The sequence below is a fragment of the Pimephales promelas genome, chromosome 22 (genome assembly GCF_988280905.1).
Source record: "Pimephales promelas chromosome 22, fPimPro1.hap1.1, whole genome shotgun sequence".
Lineage (NCBI taxonomy): Eukaryota > Metazoa > Chordata > Actinopteri > Cypriniformes > Leuciscidae > Pimephales > Pimephales promelas.
Genome location: NC_142790.1, coordinates 20,216,048 through 20,235,292, shown reverse-complemented (window position 1 = coordinate 20,235,292; position 19,245 = coordinate 20,216,048). Strand labels below are relative to the sequence as shown.

General features: G+C 36.6%; 1 protein-coding gene across 5 annotated transcripts in view; it reads left to right on the top strand.

The window, feature by feature from the left end:
• ctnnd2a (catenin delta 2a) overlaps positions 1 to 19,245 on the top strand; it is a 276,192-nt gene that overhangs the window by 111,195 nt on the left and 145,752 nt on the right. For all 5 annotated transcript variants that reach the window (XM_089125770.1, XM_089125769.1, XM_089125768.1 and 2 more), the window contains 3 exons: positions 12,423 to 12,457; positions 13,065 to 13,181; positions 18,913 to 19,106. In XM_089125770.1, coding sequence (XP_088981896.1) covers positions 12,423 to 12,457; positions 13,065 to 13,181; positions 18,913 to 19,106 — 346 coding nt within the window. The remainder of the gene's footprint in view (positions 1 to 12,422; positions 12,458 to 13,064; positions 13,182 to 18,912; positions 19,107 to 19,245) is intronic.

The following is a 19,245-nucleotide window of genomic DNA, read 5'->3' as shown; positions in this document are numbered from 1 at the left end:
ATTTTACAGTATTAAAATAATATTAATATAGGATTTTGTATGATTTAATATTCTATGACTATCTTTTTTCATACTTGCACATATAATATCATGTCAATCAATTTATTTTACTTTTCTTTTTTTATTATTTATTGAATTTTAATATCAGCTATTTATGATTTGAATATAATGAAAAATATGTATTATTTTTATATTTTAAAATAAATATATTTTTGTGAACTGCATGGCATCCATAGGTTTTACAACATATATTATTTAAGCACGATTTTCACATTTTCTGTAAACTTATACCCGTATGAACGTCGCCATAATGCTGGGGATGTTGTAGGTGGTTGTCATGAGCATTATGAGAAATAGAAATTGAGATGCTTACAACATAACAAGCGAAGCGATTTTTCATTTCGACATGCGTCTGCTTGTGCAGTGAAGATCCTATTGACTATTTAATTCTCTAATCTCACTGCCAATGCCCTGACCAAGCGTTGAAAGGCGTTCCTTTGATTGAAGCCGATTGCTATGTAAAATGTCCATTGATTTCTCTATGACCCAGCAACATAATCCCTGAGTCTAATTATAAATCACCCTGTCCTCCTCTTTTCATGGCTGTTTCTTCAATACGATAAACCCTGGACGGATCCACAGCACGTTTAATTGGGCGAATGGGGGTCATGCTGGATATATTTCACAAATCCGTATGTGGTTGGTTTGAGTGGCTACTTTAATTTTTATTATGTTTAAGAGGGACATTCTGGCCGACGTTTAAGTCTTGGCGTCGCAATATAAAAAACAAGAGTCATTGTTTGTCTATAGAGAACAGACAGCGTGTTTTATGGGTTTAGAGGCTGATTATAAGTGATCTGCCCTTGATGGCCGTGTCTTTGTTTCGTCCCCTTGAGGACCAGAAGCCTTTGAGTAAACATCATTACTGCCTGCCTGCCCATAAACTTGCTTTTACATTTCAAACCGCGCAGCAGGCTTATTTACTATGAGTATGTGGATGGGCAGAACTGTCTTAATGGTGTTGTTTATTTGAATGAGAGGAAAGGAGTGATTAATGACGTGCTCTGTGAGCGTAACAGGCCATCAGTCCAAATGCTGTGCTTTTTCAGCACAAGACTTGTTCACCCCAGTCACGAAATACCATTTGAATTGGGACATATACACTCTAAAAAACACTCTGGGTTGTTTTAACCCAATTTTGAGTCAAATATGGACAAACCCAGCCATTGGGTTACATTTTTAAATTACATTTTTAACCCAATGTTTGAGTTTGTCCATATTCGACCCAAAATTGGGTTAAAACAACTCAGCATTTTTAGAGTGTATGCTTTTTTTTTCACTTTTTAAAACAGATTCAGCAAGGATGCATTAAACTCGTCAAAAGTAATAGTAAAGACATAACATGTTTTCTGTTTCAAATAAATTCTGTTCATTTGAACTTATTCATCAGAGAATCCTGATAAAAAGCATCATGGTTTCCACAAAAAATATTAAGCAGCACAACTGTTTTAATCATTGATGATAAAGAAATGTTTCTTGATATTAGAATGATTTCTGAATCATTCTTCACACCTTTGCCATAAATTGCATTTTAAAAAATATTAAAATTGAAAATAGTTCTTTTAAATTGTAATTTGATAAACATTAAACATTCATTAACTTTTGAACAGTCCTTTATAATCTGCTGTTATTTGTCTTTAATCACAACGTGAAATCAAAATTAAGCCTATTGTAATGACTTCGATGATTATTAGTTAATAATTAGTGACATCATAGTCTACATTTCACTAGCCCATGAAAGCCTAAGGAATAAAAACCAAGATCAGTTCAACCTTGTTTTCCACTTAATGTTGTGTTTTACTCCGAAATGCATTACTTGGTTTAAATGTGTTGTGAATGCTGTTTTACATTGCTGGAAGCGATCCTGGCTTATTTTGGGGTTTCCCTGTTTTCTGAGCATGACATGTTCGCTCAGAAGAGCAGAACACAGCTGATGTCGCTAATTTATCATTTTACTCTCTGCTGCAGCCTTCACACTTCCCAGCTGAGCACACCCACTTTTGCTCTTTCAGGGATTACTTTCAGTCTGAATGTGTGTGGGATACGATGTTGGCCACCGAATGATTTTCCCTCATACTCTTTTTAAGTGTGGCTGACATGACTTAGCAACTTACCTGTGAGTCTGCGCTCTTAGCCAGTGCTGTGACTGAAGAACTGAGACACAATGTCCCAGATTATTTACAGCCACTGACCACATCACTTCAGATCAGCCTCTCTCTCTTAAAACTCCTCCTTTCTCACCACACCGTCTCTGGACTAAAGACACTGTTGCATCAGAATAAAACTATGATTAGGTTTTGTCCCATCTCTGCCAGCGGTCAGTCATAACTGTATGCCTTACAGGCAATTAAATTATAATTTCACTATCATTTTAAGAAGCCAATGCATGTCCAAAATCTTGTAATAAATTATTTTTATTTCTATCCATATCCATCCATCCACCCACACATACACACACACTCACTGAACACAACATTGGGTTAAAAAAAAAATAGTAAACCAGATTTTTTTGTGTGTCTGGTGTCTAAAATGACCACAGAGCAAGTGGCATCCATCCATCCATCCAGGTTTGAGCTGAATTTTGAATTTTGTTCCTGAAATGTATTGATAGCTTGTGTCCAGTAATGTGGTATTTAAAAAAAAAATCAGTTGGAGTTTTTTTTCATTGATCAAAACTAGTGTTTATTTGTTACTTGCTCGGTGTTCATTTTGGACTCCAGACACACTCTCTAAAAAATTCTGGTTTGCTTTTTAACCCAAAGTTGTGTTCAGCTTGCTGGGTTATTTGAGTTTTTACCCAGGTGGTGGGTAAAGGCAAATGAACATGGCATGCACATGTAGAAAGACATATTTTATATTCATTCTCATACACACAGACGGACGACACCCTCCCTCTGCCCCATGTTGGCACTTGCCAGGCAGACAGTATGTGGGGGCTGCCCTACATTAAACCCAGCAAATCTTTTGGGATCCATTACAGCAAATGTTTCTGCAGCTGGTGCATAACAATAAGATCTACTTCCAAATCCCCAAATACAAACACACCCATATAGTGCCTTTCCAAAAACTCTGCTGTGCCTGTACATTCGACACTCTGAAATCTGAAGTTCATGCATACTGTATCTTCATGTTACAGGGTGCTACAGTATGTCTCATAACCCTGTCACCACTAGTGATGCAGCAGACTCTTTTACAAGAAAATAAACTCCAGACTCTCACATATATTCTGACAACTTGCCTTCCAGGACTCCAGTTCGCCTCTCTCTATTCTTTCTTTTTCCCTCCCTCTCTCTCTCTCTCTCTCTCTGTCTCTGACCCGAGCATTTTGAAAATGAAACTGTAGAGGGTTGTACTGGTTAATATCAGTGAATGTCCAATGCTATTATCTACAAAAAAAGAAAAAGAAAAAAATAATTTGTAATTTGACCTTAGTTAATAACTGTGATGAACGATGGTGTGTGTGCATATATATATATATATATATATATATATATAACAACATGACAACTAAAGGATTATTAGAACATCTGTTCAATTTCTCATTAATGCAATTATCTAATCAACCAATCACATAGCAGTTCCTTTAATGCATTTAGGGGTGTGGTCCTGGTCAAGACAATCTCCTGAACTCCAAGCGTGGCGTGGTTGTTGGTGCCAGACGGGCCGGTCTGAGTATTTCACAATCTGTTACTGGGATTTTTTTCACACACAACCATTTCTAGGGTTTACGAATAGTGTGAAAATGGAAAAACATCCAGTATGCGGCATATGATGCTAGAGGTCAGAGGAGAATGGGATGACTGATTCAAGCTGATAAAAGAGCAACTTTGACTGAAATAACCACTCGTTACAACCGAGGTATGCAGCAAAGCATTTGTGAAGCCACAACGCGCACAGCCTTGAGGCGGATAGGCTACAACAGCAGAAGACCCCACCGGGTACCACTCATCTCCACTATAAAAAGGAAAAAGAGGCTACAATTTGCAAGAGCTCACCAAAATTGACAGTTGAAGACTCTCTGTTCTATTTTTTTGATCATGATTGTCTGAACTGATGAGTCTCGATTTCTGTTGAGACATTCAGATGGTGGAGTCAGAATTTGGCGTTAACAGAATGAGAACATGGATCCATCATGTCTTGTTACCGCTGTGCAGGCTGGTGGTGGTGGTGTAATGGTGTGGGGGATGTTTTCTTGGCACACTTTAGGCCCCTTAGTGCCAATTGGATATGGTTTAAATGCCACGGCCTACCTGAGCATTGTTTCTGACTGTGTCCATCACTTTATGGCCACCATGGACCCATCCTCTGATGGCTACTTCCAGCAGGATAATGCACCAAGCTTGAATCATTTTAAATTGTTTTTTTTTTAACATGACAATGAGATCGCTGTACTAAAATGGCCCCCACAGTCACCAGATCTCAACCCAATAAAGCATCTTTGGGACGTGGTGGAACGGGAGCTTTGTGCCCTGGATGTGAATCCCACAAATCTCCATCAACTGCGAGATGCTATCCTATCATTATGGGCCAACATTTATAAAGAATGCTTTCAGCACCTTGTTGAATCAATGCCATGTAGAATTAAGGCAGTTCTGAAGTCGAAAGGGGGTCAAACACAGTATTATGGTGTTCCTAATAATCCTTTAGGTGAGTGTATATGTGCACACACAACTAAATATTTTAATTTATAATTATATAAAATCCAAGAATAAATGTATTATTTAATGTCATATAAAATGTATACATGTATAATTATTGTACTTATATATTGTATATTATTGTATCTCTCTCTCTCTCTCTCTCTAATAAATATAGTTTAGTATAACAATATTATTTATAAATAAATTATAAATACATTTTGAGTAAATAATATTATAAAAATATAGAAAATTTGCTCATTGTAAATTGTAAATGAAATCAGTAATAACGTGTCATGCATAAATCTAAATCAATAAACTGTAACCAAAACTGATAAGTCGTTATTATGAGGCCTTTTTCTTACCACATAAAGGATGTTCTGCCCTATTAAATATTATTTAGCACAGTAAACAACGGGTTCATTTCCGTGGACAGCTCCAGCCAGGGACAGGACACTAAATTGCGGATGTCTGTTTACTGTAATGAGTTACTAAACGGAGATAAATGTTCCTGCGGTGATGTGGGCATGTGTGACCATTAGCAACAGGATGTGAAGTTTGAATATGAAGTTTGAAGTTGAAAGGTTGCCATCTTCCTTTTAAACAAGCCATATAGGTGGAGGAAAATCTTTCCCGTTGTGTGAGGTTATGTCTGTGTGACGTTTGTGTTTGTATCAGAAAGGACTAATTTCTCATCAGTGCTATAATGGCTTCTGTTGGACTGTGTGTGTGTGTGTGTGTGTGTGTGTGTGTGTGTGCAAGCAAATGGAGGCAGACACAGAGCATCCCTGAAGGGTACACAAATAGATTGCCTGTTAGATGTTTGTGCTCCATTTTGATGGAGTCCTAAAATTAAAACTTCATTTTTCATCTCAGGATGCGAGAAGGCAGCAAAGCAGTCAACCTTGGATTTCCTTCCTCTCCATAATGCTTCTCATCTACATTGTCTGCAGCATCATCCTCGTTACACTGTGCAGAGTTAAAGACTGTTTGGGTTTTGACTTTTGTTCTGCAGATAATTGTCTTTGTTTAATTGATAATAGGTTCAAAATTGGTCACGTCATCAGCTCGTTAAGAGGCTTTGTGCAGGACTCAAAAATCAAACGTCATAATTACAGCTCTTTCTTGTGAAGACATGTTTCAACAGGTAAAAGTAGCGACTTTTTATAATAGTTCCAACAGATTAGGAATATTTTTAGCAGTGTAACTGTGTCATAAGCAAGTTTTGTGTGTGTTGGGAACCAAAATGTTCCCAGTATAATAATAAAACCTGAAATCTGCTGCCTAAAAAACAGGTCTAATTTAAGCATGTTTAATAATGAAGATCTAAAAATGCAAAAAAGTTTCTGTAAGAGTTTTAGTTTGGGACAGAAAATTAACTTTGAACATTGACTGAAAATTAACAGTGAACCCTTGGACAAGGTAAACAATGGCTGTAAATGTTAAATCCCCAAATTTGTGTATGCATTTGTGCACATATTCTCTTTTCCCATGTAGTTGTGTGGCTTATTGATGTATGCATATCACCATTCTTTGTCGATATTGGTCTCCACAGCTATTGAACAATGATAGTCTCTGTCAATCTCTGTGATACAGATACTTTTAAAGAGACAAAGTGCACTATATGGCAGGTTGATTTTAATTGCTTCTAAAGGGGCCAGTCGTTTCAGACTTGTCATTATTGCTTTAGCCTGATGCCTCCCTAGTGCGGCGAATGACAGATCTGGGTTATCCTTAGGGTTTCAGGTTCATGTATTTTCAGACTTCAAAATTCGTTTAGGTTCTCCTTTAAATGTTCAAAGTTTTTCTTTTCATCCGTACAAGTCCTTGATTAAACTTGCATCACATATCATAACGAAATTTTGAAACTACTGGTTAAGCGTAGGTAAACACTAACTTTTGCTTACTTCTCTGTGAGTGTCTTGCAGTCTCTCTTTTATTTTTATCGTACCATTTTGCATGAATTGATCGAGGGAAACATGATTGGGGAAACGTTGGCGAGCCAGACTCAAACTCAACATACAACTTGTGCCCTAACCACTAAAAAGTAAACCACTGTATATTTCAGTATTTACATCAACGCTTAGCTTGCATACAGTGTATGCATAACCTTTCAAATATGCTCCATTTAAAAGTGTTGCATTGAGAGTTTTTGTCAAGTGTCTGGGATCTTTCTCTCCAGAAGTTATGAGCGATAAAAAAGTTGTGGTATAGTTTAAGCACTCATAAACATGGTCATCTATTGTTGTTGCGGTCTCCATAGTTTGTTGTTGTACAGTTTCAACTTTCAACAAGAAATCGAGGCAGTGCGCGCAATATTCCCTAAATGCTCTCAAAATTAACACTTACATTTATAGCTAGTAATGTCATCATAACAGCATCTACTCAGTGTACAGTTATGGGTATAGAGACCATGGGAACGCAGTGTTAGGCACATTACCATTTCCCTTCCATAAGTGGGATGCCGTGTGACAGATTTTCCTATGGAAAAGAAGTGTCCCTTCAATTGAACTGACAGCAGAAGGCAATTAAAGTGTCTGAGTTAAAGGAAAAAGTCCAAATTCCCACAAAGCCATGAATGAGGGAGTCTGTATCTTATTCAAGACCTCAGAGTGAGTTATCCAAGACATCCAGCGTTGGCACGCAGAGTCGTTGGGCTTTGCTTGAGTAAAGATGCATTTCTTTCTAGTTGGAACCCATCGGGGATGGATGTCAATGTGTACACTATAGATGTTGTGGTAATGAGGTTAATATTGCAGTTAGCTCAGTCTGATCTATGTGTAACGTATGGATCTGCAGTCTTGCGGTAATTGTTATTGATTTGGCTGTGCCATTTTACTGCAGTTGATAAGATTATATTTAGCCGGCGTTAATTGTGACTCATCTTTTATTCTGACTACAGCTGCTTTATTAGATTTGGTGGGGTAATGCATGTTTTATTGAAGGACAACTTTGCTTGGAGGCCTGTGTAGCAGATAGTTATCGGAGCACTGCTAAATCTGTGATGTAACTGGGTTTTCCAAATGGACCAGCTGTAAAGATGGGTGTAGAAGGTGTACCAATCCATCCCAGTGAATTAGACTCTAATTCTGTGTGGTGTCTTGATGGAGCATAGCCTGCTGTGATCCAAACACACACACACACAAACTGCGGTCAGTCAAGAGGATCAAGGCACCACAGATGGCTTAGTGCAACAGTCCTGACTGCTTTTATGGTGTCAAGTATTTTCATGGAGAGAATGGCAGAAATGGCATGTACTAGGACTGAACAAATAATCAAAATAACATTGAATTTGTGATACTAGTGCAGTTTATTAAACTGTGAAAGACTACCGATTAGTCGACTATTACACTCAACTTTTTAACCCAACTTTGGGTCAAATATGGATGTCAAATAAAAATGTCAGTTAAAAAAATTAACCCAATGGCTGGGTTTTTCCATATTTTACTCAAAGTTGGGTTAAAACAACCCAACATTTTTTAGAGTGTAGGAAGCAGCCCTAATTATAAGTGTTATCTTAATAGGATTAATATTAATGAGAAGAAGAAACACTTTTTCTGAATTATTCAAATTGCTGTTGTTAATGTGATTTTTGTCTTTTAAGCCTCTAAGCATCAGACATAGAGGTGTTAATGTTATATCACATTGCAGTTCAAATTGCTTTCATTTAGCACAGATGACATTTAGCAAATCTACATCCTATAATGCACTTCCATTGCCCCGTTTTAACACTTGCATGCATCCCAGCATGCCTTTGTTGCTGGCCGTGTGCTCGTTTGCACTTGCCAACAGGTTGCAATTAAAAGCCTTGTCACAGGTCTACAGGCTCCTCAATCATGCTGGTGGTTCTGGCTGCCTTGTTCGCTGGCGTCTGGCTCCGTCGCATCCATCTGAACAGAAGGTGTGTGACAGCATCTCAAGCTGAAATCTGCTAGGCCACGGAGTTCGTTGCGTGTTAAAGCCTCTTGGAAATGAAACCGCAAGCCATAAGGAGTGGAAGTGATTTGTTGGTGTGATGAAGTGTGCTTTGAGAGACAGGCTATTTCAAATATTGGCCTGCTGTAAAATAATCAGCATTACATAACAGTTAACACTGGCCTTGCGTTCGATTGGCTGAGAAGCTCTCCAAGAGAGTGTAACGATTTTCTGAAAAGGAATGATCTAAATTGTGATGCAGAGTTTATGCTTTGATGTCATTTTTCTCTCAAATGTTGACTAAGCAACCGGAAAAAAAACACACACATTCCTATCGAATCATGCCAGCATGTCTTTCTAATGATTATGTAAAGTTTTTGATTTATTAGAACCATTCCCCATTCAAACAAGTCAACATTTTTATTATTCAGACTCCAGACTCATGCATTATTAAACGTGAAAAAATCTGTATAAACAAGCTGGTGAAAAATATATATTTTGTCAGCTGAAACTTCCTCTCCCGTCCTTCACTTTTGAAATTCTTGGTCTCGAACTTAAGTTCATAAGTAATGTTTCCCCAAGCGCACTAGCTCGAAACATCCTCACGGGGTTTGCGTTAGGGCCTTTCACTTAAACCCTTTGCAGAACTTGTTGAACGTGTTGAATTTACCATCTCACTATTTTTGAAAAAAAAAATTGATATTTCTCTGAGGTTAAAACTGTAGGTATGAAATGTGTTATTTCAAATAAGTGTGGTTCTTTTGCACTTTCTATTCTATTCAAGGAATCCTGAAAAATGTTTCACAGCTTTCACAAAAATATGAAAATATGAATAATGATAATTTTAAAATGTGTTAAAATTGAAAACGGTTATTTAAATTGTAATAATATTTTAGAATATTACTGTATTTTTGATTAAATAAAGTAACTTTGGTAAGCATGAGAAAAATATTTTTTAACAGTATCTTACAACTCACTTAAGCTAACCCGAACATTGAGAATCATTGATGCTCGTAGTCACAGCTTGTGTAAGAGTCGAGTACGTTATGATTACTTCTCGAAAATGTTTTTAAAATTTGGGGAGTGATTTTAAAGCATGTATAGGCTGTCCTCTATTGACAAATCATACACAACCACGTCCCATAGGCTAGATCTATGCATATTATTATAGCCCAATATTGTTGGTTTAACTTAAAAAAATAAAGTAACTTGGTTGCATTAAAAATTTAAGTTCATTGAAATGGAAAAAAAAATAGTTAATACAATGAAGGAGATTTAATCGTCGGCAATTTAAAATATTATGTTATCTGAACTATATAAATAATTTAAGTTGATTTGACAAATCATATTTTTTTATAGTGTGGCTGCAACCCTACAGGATGCTCAAACTACACACACACACTTTAGTGTGTTTTCTAAAACCATTTGGTTTACGAGGGCACAGTAAGTGTTGTTGGGTATTATGTTGTAATACCCATGTCATTATACATATTTGAGTCCTCAAAATCAAGTATATAAGAACACACACAAATACACGAATGCACTGTTCTCTACATTTAACCAAAACATTTGCACACTTATTTTTTTTTATTTTTTATTATTTTATATTATTTTATTTTTTTTGTCCAAAGCTATAGCAGCAGCAACATTGAAAGCTCCGGTCTCCGTGTTTAGCCCAAAAGCTCACTGTGATGTACCAGTCGTGCCGTGTACCAGCTACTTTGACAAGATTATCAGGTTGACTAACTCGTAACCTGTGCAATGGCTCAGGACCAACAAACTCGCACAATGTATGCGCTCTTTTTTTATTATACAAAGAAAAAAATGTCAACTTTTATTTACCCACCCCAATAGATTCACTATACACATGAAACAGCTCTCCTGCACTGCGTGGACGCATCTTTGTGTTTGTGTGTTTTGAAGTGTTTTCATGTTTACTCTACTGGAATTCTCCTGCTACGCCGTCTTCCTTTAACACGCAGGTTCTTCTGCTTTCAGAAATGACCCGGACATCTTCCTTGCTGTTTATAGTTCACAGCATCTCTGTCCCCTTAGTCCTTGAACAAGGGCACACGCTGTAAATATACCGTCGCTCCAATGTCACCCCAGTCGTTTCCACTTTTTTTTTAGATGTATTCCCAATACCTGCTGTTTAATGCAGCCCTAGGATAGGCTGAATGAATAAATGTCCATGATTGTCAGACGATGGGGGACAGCGGTGGGCAGCAGAAGAGTTTTCCATAGGGGGTAGGACATTTTGCTGGTAAACACACATTTGTTTTTTTTTTCCATGGTGCCTTGTGCAACGATCTACTGCTGATAAATTGACGTTTTTCGATGCAGGAAACCCTCTAACAGTTTGTCAGGCTGTCGCAGCAGAGGATCATGGGTCACAGTGAGCTACGCCTGAAGGGGTCTATACAGTAGATGGGCAGTCAACCGCAACAGAGCTGATTTTAGCACACCCCATCTCTATTCGCTCCCTTTCTCTCTCCTTTTCCTTCTTCTGGCCCAGTCAGGCACCGACATTATCGATCATAGGCTGGGAAATTCAATATTCTCCACCATGTGCATGTACAATGTAATTCTTTCTCAGTGAATGGGAAATATGTATGATAATGATGGTCTAAAGGGTGGGAAGCATTATCCTGGTTAACCTTTGATCCCAGATCTGGGAGAGTGGGAAAATAAATCTGCATTTGTGTGAAGTGATACCCTCAGCTGTTGTTTCCTGTCAGCAATGTTGTGTTATGAGAGTTGTTGGGGACTGCACAATTATAATCTTGCCTCTCAAATCTATTCTATCAGGGGGATAGACAAAAAAAGGCCTCAAAGCTGTGCATCATACTGTAAAAATTAGATTACAAAATTAAGGTAACTGTTTGCATGGCTTTTTGAGTTTAAATGTTGTAACTAAACTCAATATGTTATGTTGATATCACTTGAAATTTGCCTTCATTGTAAATTTAAGATTCTATGCAAATGTATCTCTGCATGTTCTATGATAAAATGATGATTATTAAAGTGTTCAAGTCTATTAGCATCAATTGTTAAAATGTCAAATACGGAGCAAAAAGATCACAAGATATTTTAATACTGTCATATTTTTTTTTTCCCTATAGTTTCTTAATGAGAGTTTTATGATTGGTTGATAATATGATTGGTTGAAACACTTGTGCATTGTCATCATGGATTTTACAATGTAGAAAACAAAATGATCACAGAATAAGGCAGAACATATTTTTTTTCTACACTAATTAAAGCTGTCAATCAGCACTGCATTATTCATATACTTTATCGTTATGAAAATACCCCAAAATGGCTTGAAATACGCGCATACACCATATGTGATGCAATCTGGGAAAACCTGTCTGATGTCGCACTGGTACGTTTTCAGTAAGGTCTAAAAATAGATCAATGTCGAATGTTTTCTGGGTCCTGGAGGTGCTCTGACATGCCCTGACATTTTTGTTTATATTTTGTTACTTGTGACATTTTCATGGCCAAAATCTTATTACACTGTATTCAGCACAAACTCTGCTACAATAATATGTCAGCAGCATGTATGTAAATGTTTTTAGTTTTGTGATAATGACGTTTATGCATGGTTTGTGAGAAAAAACTGTCACTGAAATAAGGTCATGCAACCCATACTAATTATTTCTTCACAAGACTTTTGAAAATGGTATCACATAGCATAGAGCATTTGCTCCAAAACTATGTGAAAATCATCCTGACTACTCATTCAGATAAGACAATAAAGTATTTTTTTTTTTTTTGTATGACGTGTGTTCTTTTTCTACTTTGCAGTTCAGCCGATGAGCAGTTTCGCTGGAATACCCAAGGTAAATGTAATTTTTTTTTATGATTTACACAATTTTGCTGCCAGGCTTTTTCTTTTTAGGGGGGAGAATGCATTCATAACTAGAATGAAATAGTTGTGCTGCAGCATACAGAATCATTGCATCATCTTTATGAATTTCAGTATTCAGAAAACTATTGTAAAATGTGTTGAATACACGTTATTTGTCGAGTGTGTGTGTGTGTATATATATATATAATCATCTTTAACCAGAAACTTCCCATCTGCGTCACTCTCTTGTGTGTCTAAAGAGTGACGAATCCAAGCTTGCTTGGCATCATGCTTTCTGGACGAATGGTTGTTGCTCTAGTTGAGAGGTTAATCTTTTGTCTTAGGAGTCTTGTGTAACCCTTTATCCCTTGGCAAATTACACCACACTGGCCCTGGAAGAGTTGGCAGTCACTTCTAACAGGACAAGCAGCATGCTGGTTAACAGGGTCATCCAAACAGCCAATTAAATTCAATCTTAGCCTGTTTAGATGCTTAGTGAGCAGGTGAATGGAAAAGGTTAGAAGGTCAAAGACCAAGTGTGATGAATGAGGCTTCAGGAAGTGTATGCGTGATTAACCTCCCTGTTTTTTCCCCCACAGATGGACAGAAAGACATTGAGGATGAACTAAACACAGGTCTGGAACTGGTGGATTCATGTATCCGCTCCCTACAGGAGTCTGGGATCTTGGATCATCAGGAATACACCACAGCTGATAGTAAGTAGTCATCACTTTTTTGAAGAAGAAGTGCCTGAGAATGCTTAATGCTCTATTAAAGAAGCATAAAACTAATCCTAGCAATTAGTGAAGAGATTTTGACCATTGATTTCATTTGTTGAACTTAACAACCTCTGTGAGAGTCACACTATTGATGTCTACACTCATTTGAAAGGAGTGCATTTACTGTCAATAATGTTGTATGTTAACAGGGCAGCACATACAGTATAGGGGAGGGCAGGTTTTTGTTAGAAAAATGATGTGATCAATAAGTTATGACAAATTTTCCTATATTGCTTTAACACATCAAAATAGGTTAAGCAATTTTCAACATTTTTATAAGTTATGCAAGATTCAATATTTTTCTCAATATCAGTTTAATGTAAATTATGTTTGTACTAATGGCATCTATAATATTGGCAGTGCATGTGGTAACTGGTGCATCAAATAACCTAGTGCTAGTTATTGCAAAAATATGAAAGTATTTCCAGACAGAGCCTTTTGGCAAAGAAAAAAGAAATCACAAAGATTGTTGACACAACACAATTGCAGAACATTTCTAATCTCAAAAATGGCACAGTTCTAATTATGTTTGGGGAAAAAATCCATTATTTCCTCATGATGCGCAAAATACTAGTTGATTGCATTAAAGCTTTTTTCACATCCTGCTGTCTCAGCAGTTTGATTTCTCTCTTTTGATATTAATCATCATAATGTCTTGATAAAGGCTTCGAGCAATTTAGTTTGCTTCAGTAAAACTATGTATGGTTTGTAAATGTTTGACAATTGTAAAAGTAATAATATTTTTTTGGAAAAAAGTTTATTTTGGGAGTTTCTTCACACTTTTAATGAGCAAGCTAAATAATTTTACTTCCAAAATTAAATATAAAATTAAATATTACTAATAAAATATTAATACTACTTAAAAAAAAAGCTAGGTAGATAATGTGGAGCAATCAAAAATTATTTTTACCATCTCCATGACACATTAAAATGAGGAAACAGCTTTTTCACAACAATCACTGTAAAAGGCAACAGTTTGTCTCAACAGTTTGTCCCTTGCTGCCGCAACGCGTTTTACATTAATTCAAAATTAAGGATCATTTTTGGCTTCAATATCTCGTGGAAAAAAGGTTTTCCCCTAGCATAAGATATTACGCAGTACGAGAGAACCTTTAGTAAGAGAACCAATGTTGTTTAAATACACACAGAGTAATCAACTAAACTAAAAAAAAAATATTTAAAACGAACGAGTAACTATGGAAACTAACTAGAAAACAGAACATTGGCAAACCAAAACAGGGAACAGAATGAAAACTAAACCAAAGCAGAATGAGGCTGTTGCAGAGAGAGAGTAATTTTGGGGAATTCTTCAGCTTTCCCTGAGAGTAGAATGTGGTATGTAGCAATTTTCCAATTTTTATTAAAAACACTGTTCCAAAATTCGAATCATTTTTACAAAGGCAAAATTTTGAAGAAGCCTGCAATAGTATTTTCTAGTAAACCGTACTTCAATATTCTTTGCTTAATTTGCAACTTCAATTTTTTTTTTTTTATGTGTTATATCCAATTTGAATGTCTTCTGGCTTTTTTTAAATTAATTATTTAAAAAAAAAATAAGATTATACAATATCAACACACTTCATTGCTCTGTCTACTTCCAGGCTGCTATAGCCAACCATGATGTATACGATACCTGAGCAAGATACACTAGAATTCATAAATCTTTTTCTATGATGAAGTGTAACTTCTCCACTCATTCCCCTTTTCTCTTTTCCTCTCCTCTTCTTTTTTTGACAGGGATTAAGAACACAAAGGCTTTGTGTCTGTTTTATGGAGGATATAATACTCCACCAAAAACTTTCCTAATCTCCTCCCAGAAAGTTGAATGTCATTGATCTTTTTTGGGAGTTCAAAGAGGCTTTTAAATAAGTTATTGACTTTGCACATTCTGTTAAGGTTGGTGACGAGAAAAATGCCACAGGTTTTTGCAATCCATTTCTAGCTTTAATGTCGAAATAATCAAAACAGATAACGCCTCTTCTAAATACACATCTCAACCACAACATTTTCTGGGCTTCAGGCGTTAGAACAGCACAGCCGAACATAAAAGCCATGAATTATGTATTGAAACTAAGTATATTTACTATAACGGTCTGGAATTACAGTGAGCTCAAACGTTTTACTAAGGACAGAGTGGCTTTCAATAATTTATCTGATAGCAGGGTGAGTCGAGATAAACTAGCTGGAGTTGTAGAGGTGTCTAATATGGACACGCATTTATGCATTATCTGACGGCCAACAAACATTGGCCTCTGTGCTTCAAAGACTTTATTCTTTGAATGAAGCTTGTCCTTGACTTATTTAGAATGCTTTAGTAATCTAAGCATTACAGGAATACGATGTAATGTCAAAACTGTAATGTCAGACTTTATTTGAAAAATTGTTTCCTTAGGTTTCATATATATATATATATATATATATATATATACAGTATATATCCATGTCGTCCTATTTCTTGTACTGAGTAAAAGCAGCATGATGCTTTTGCTTTAGCTCTTGCAAGCTTTATAAAGGAACATAAAAAAGTAGATTTTTCATGAAATGTTTATAGGGAGATGGAGCTAGAGATGTTATGATACCCTTTTTACCCTTCTCGATACCGATTCCAATACCCGAACTAGGGGAATTGGCCAATACCGAGTACTGATCCGATACCTGGGTGTGTACAGTATCTATACAGCTGCAATTCATACTAGCACTGTATGAATTGATAGAATTATTTTATGGTGTGCTTCAGACTTATCCCTTAATCAAACATGAACAAATACATACAGTGAACTAGAGTATTTTATTATCTGACATACATTTCACAGCGATATATTATTTATCTTTCTTAAGTGAAAAAGAACTTAAAATGCAGCCACACATCTAATACTTTAAACTGAAAAAGCTATTTTAGATTTACAATATAACTTTATAAAAAAAAGTGCAAAAAATAAAACTAGGAATAAAAAAAAATGATATATGGATAATATATGAAAATAAACTCTTTATAATTTAAGTGGTTGCCACAAGCAACCCTCTTTAGAGCACCGTAGAAGAATTGATCTCCGATTAGCAGCGTTAAGCAAAGCTAGCGTGCATAACTAGATAAGAAAATGGTATCGGATCGGTACGCGGGTAGAAATACTCGCCGATACCGATGCCAGAATTTGTATTGGTATCGGCGGCATTTTTCTAAACTAGTATCGGAATCGGAACAAATCTAGATGGAGCCAAGCAAAAAAGTAAAGGTGCTACTTTTAGTAAAATTTTATGTGTCCAACATTATATGCACTTTCATGATGGAATTATATATTTTTAGTACAAGTTAATTCCATCCAGAGGTTAACTTAACAGCCTGGAATTACGTGAAAGGTTGTCAATTACTGTATTTTATCCAGCTTTCCTCTGCTGTCTATTGGGTCTCTTTACTCTATTAGTAATTTTTGTGGTGGAGTCGGTTGAGGCTCTCCTGTACCTGTTTATTATAATCTTATAATCTATTACAGTGTACAAAACAATTTAGGTAAAGTAGGGGTGGGCGATATATTGGTAGATACGATTAAGCGGTTGAGACTATCGTCTCTATCGCGGTTACGCTCACGTGACGTACCCGTGCGCTTCTCTGTCATGAAAGTTTATCATTTGAATGATAATATGACCAAGGGTCCAGACTGAGGAAAGCATTAGGAAAACCAAAGCTTTGCAAAGCATTACATTCCTCACATCTGATCAGGGGTTTACAGATCAATGCAAACATAAATGAGAGCAGCAGGCTATTATGGCCTCAAATAATGCACCAATTTTCTTATCTCTTCAGACCAGCTTGATGGATCTGTCTGATAGAGGAGCCATAGATTATTGTGTAGCACGAGGAGAGCAGACAACATCCTCCTCCTGAGAAACCTGAGATGCTTTAACTCAAGCTGTTTTTAAAGGCACAGTATTTTGTGAGTGGAGGGGAAAAAAAACGATCATTATTTTCACAGTATGTTTCAAGGAGCAGCTAATCTGTTTTAGGCTGATAGTCCAAACATTGGCTTGCTCAAGGCTACATCAGAGTTGATAGCATCTTGACAAACTATGATTGTTGATTGTTGATGCAATCTCATTTGCTGTCAGATTCTCTCAGAGCCGCTCTCCAAACGCGCAGTTTGGCTGTAGTGTAGCTGATTATCTTTGTAATCTGACAGGGATGGACATTTTGGTCATTATGTTCACTAAACTATTGGACAGATAAATGATAAACTGAGTTCTCAAGAGAGGGCTTTCCTATCACACATGTTTTTTGTTTTAGTTTTTTTGCTGTTCTTATCATTAATGAATGGAAATAATAGATTATATACAGCATATACGTTTGTGTATATATTTGGGCTGTCAGTTTAACGCGTTATTAACGGCGTTAACGCAAACCCATTTTAACGGCGTTAATTTTTCTAGCGCGTGATTAACAGTCTTTTTGTCCTAGCAAACTTTGTAGTTTTTTCACATGCTTTTGCATGCTGGTCCATTTTGGCGTCTCGCACTCGTCATCCACACATCCAGGACCTCGTCAGTATTTCTTTCACCCTTTTATTGATAGACAGTGTTACATTTTGTGAGAGATTATTTATATATGTTAGTGTGAAATTGAGCACTATTCCAATGTTATTTTCAATAATAATAATAAAAAAAAAACATTTGCACTAAACAAGCCAATCCAATTTTCCATGTTGCTAAGAGCATTAAAATGAGAAAAAAATAATGTAACAAAAAGAAATCAAAAGTCATTTAGAATAGATAAAAATGTGTGATTAATCGCGAGTTAACTATGACATTAATGCGATTAATCGCGATTAATTGTTTTAATCGTTTGACAGCACTAGTATATATACAATATATATATATATATATATATATATATATATGCTGAATATAATTTACGTAAGTATACATAAATATTGTATATAATGCACTGATAAATAAATTCATTTACAACAATGTTTAAACATTTATCAATGTGATAACTTAAAATTAGAACAGCTCTGATTTATCATTTTGCCAGTGTTTAAGCATTGTTGTAAAGGACTTTCTATATGTATTGTTGGGATATATTAGTTAGTCACATGATACTTAATGCTTAGGTGATTGGCTAAAAAAAGTCTTCCAATGAGCTAAGATTGCCCTTTCAAATCGAGTTTTTTTGAGGGATCTAGTTCCAGCTAGTTATTAATGCAATAAAATTATACCATAACCACTAACTTATTAAAAGGGGTCTTTTTTGACACATTTGTGAATAGTTGTTACTAAATGTTTTGAAGTTTGGATGAAAAAGTCTCCATAATTCCAGTCTTAATGACTGATCATGATCAATTATCCCCATGCCCATCCCTAGTTCTGCCAGTTCTTCAGTTGTTTGCTGACATGCGCACACACATGCATACACACTTACACATTTCATTTTTTTCTTGGTTTTTCTCCTCTCGCACGTTTTTTTGCTTGTGGGTTTCCTCTTGTCATTTTAATCCCCATCTCTCGTGCTGTCTTTCGCTCGCTTTGCTTCTCTCTCTATTTCACTCCTCCCCTTCTAATAAATTATGTATGCCATTTCTGCCAGGCTGAGGGCTGCATTGCTGCCTTGCTGAATTGCTCTCTCTCTCTCTCTCTCTCTCTCTCTCTCTCTCTCTCTCTCGCTCTCTTCACACAGGACCGAGTCTGCTCTCTCAGAGCTCACTGCAGCTCAGCTCGAACCCAGAGGGCTCCCTCCAGTACTCTGCCAGCTACCATAGTAACCAGACCCTGGCCCTGAGCGACTGCTTGTCCGCACCACAAACCCAGCAGCCTCAGCCCCCTCCACGCTCCAGCGGCCAGCCTGGAGGAGCCGTGCACAGCTACAACCAGGTGAGCGCTGCTTCTTTCCTTATTTCCTCCTGGTCTCGTTACAATAGCATCCATGACTTTTTGTATTTTCACCTTTTTCGATTGACTGCCCTGTTCTGCACCGCGAGTCTCTCGTGATCAGGGATGTTGTAGCGATTCT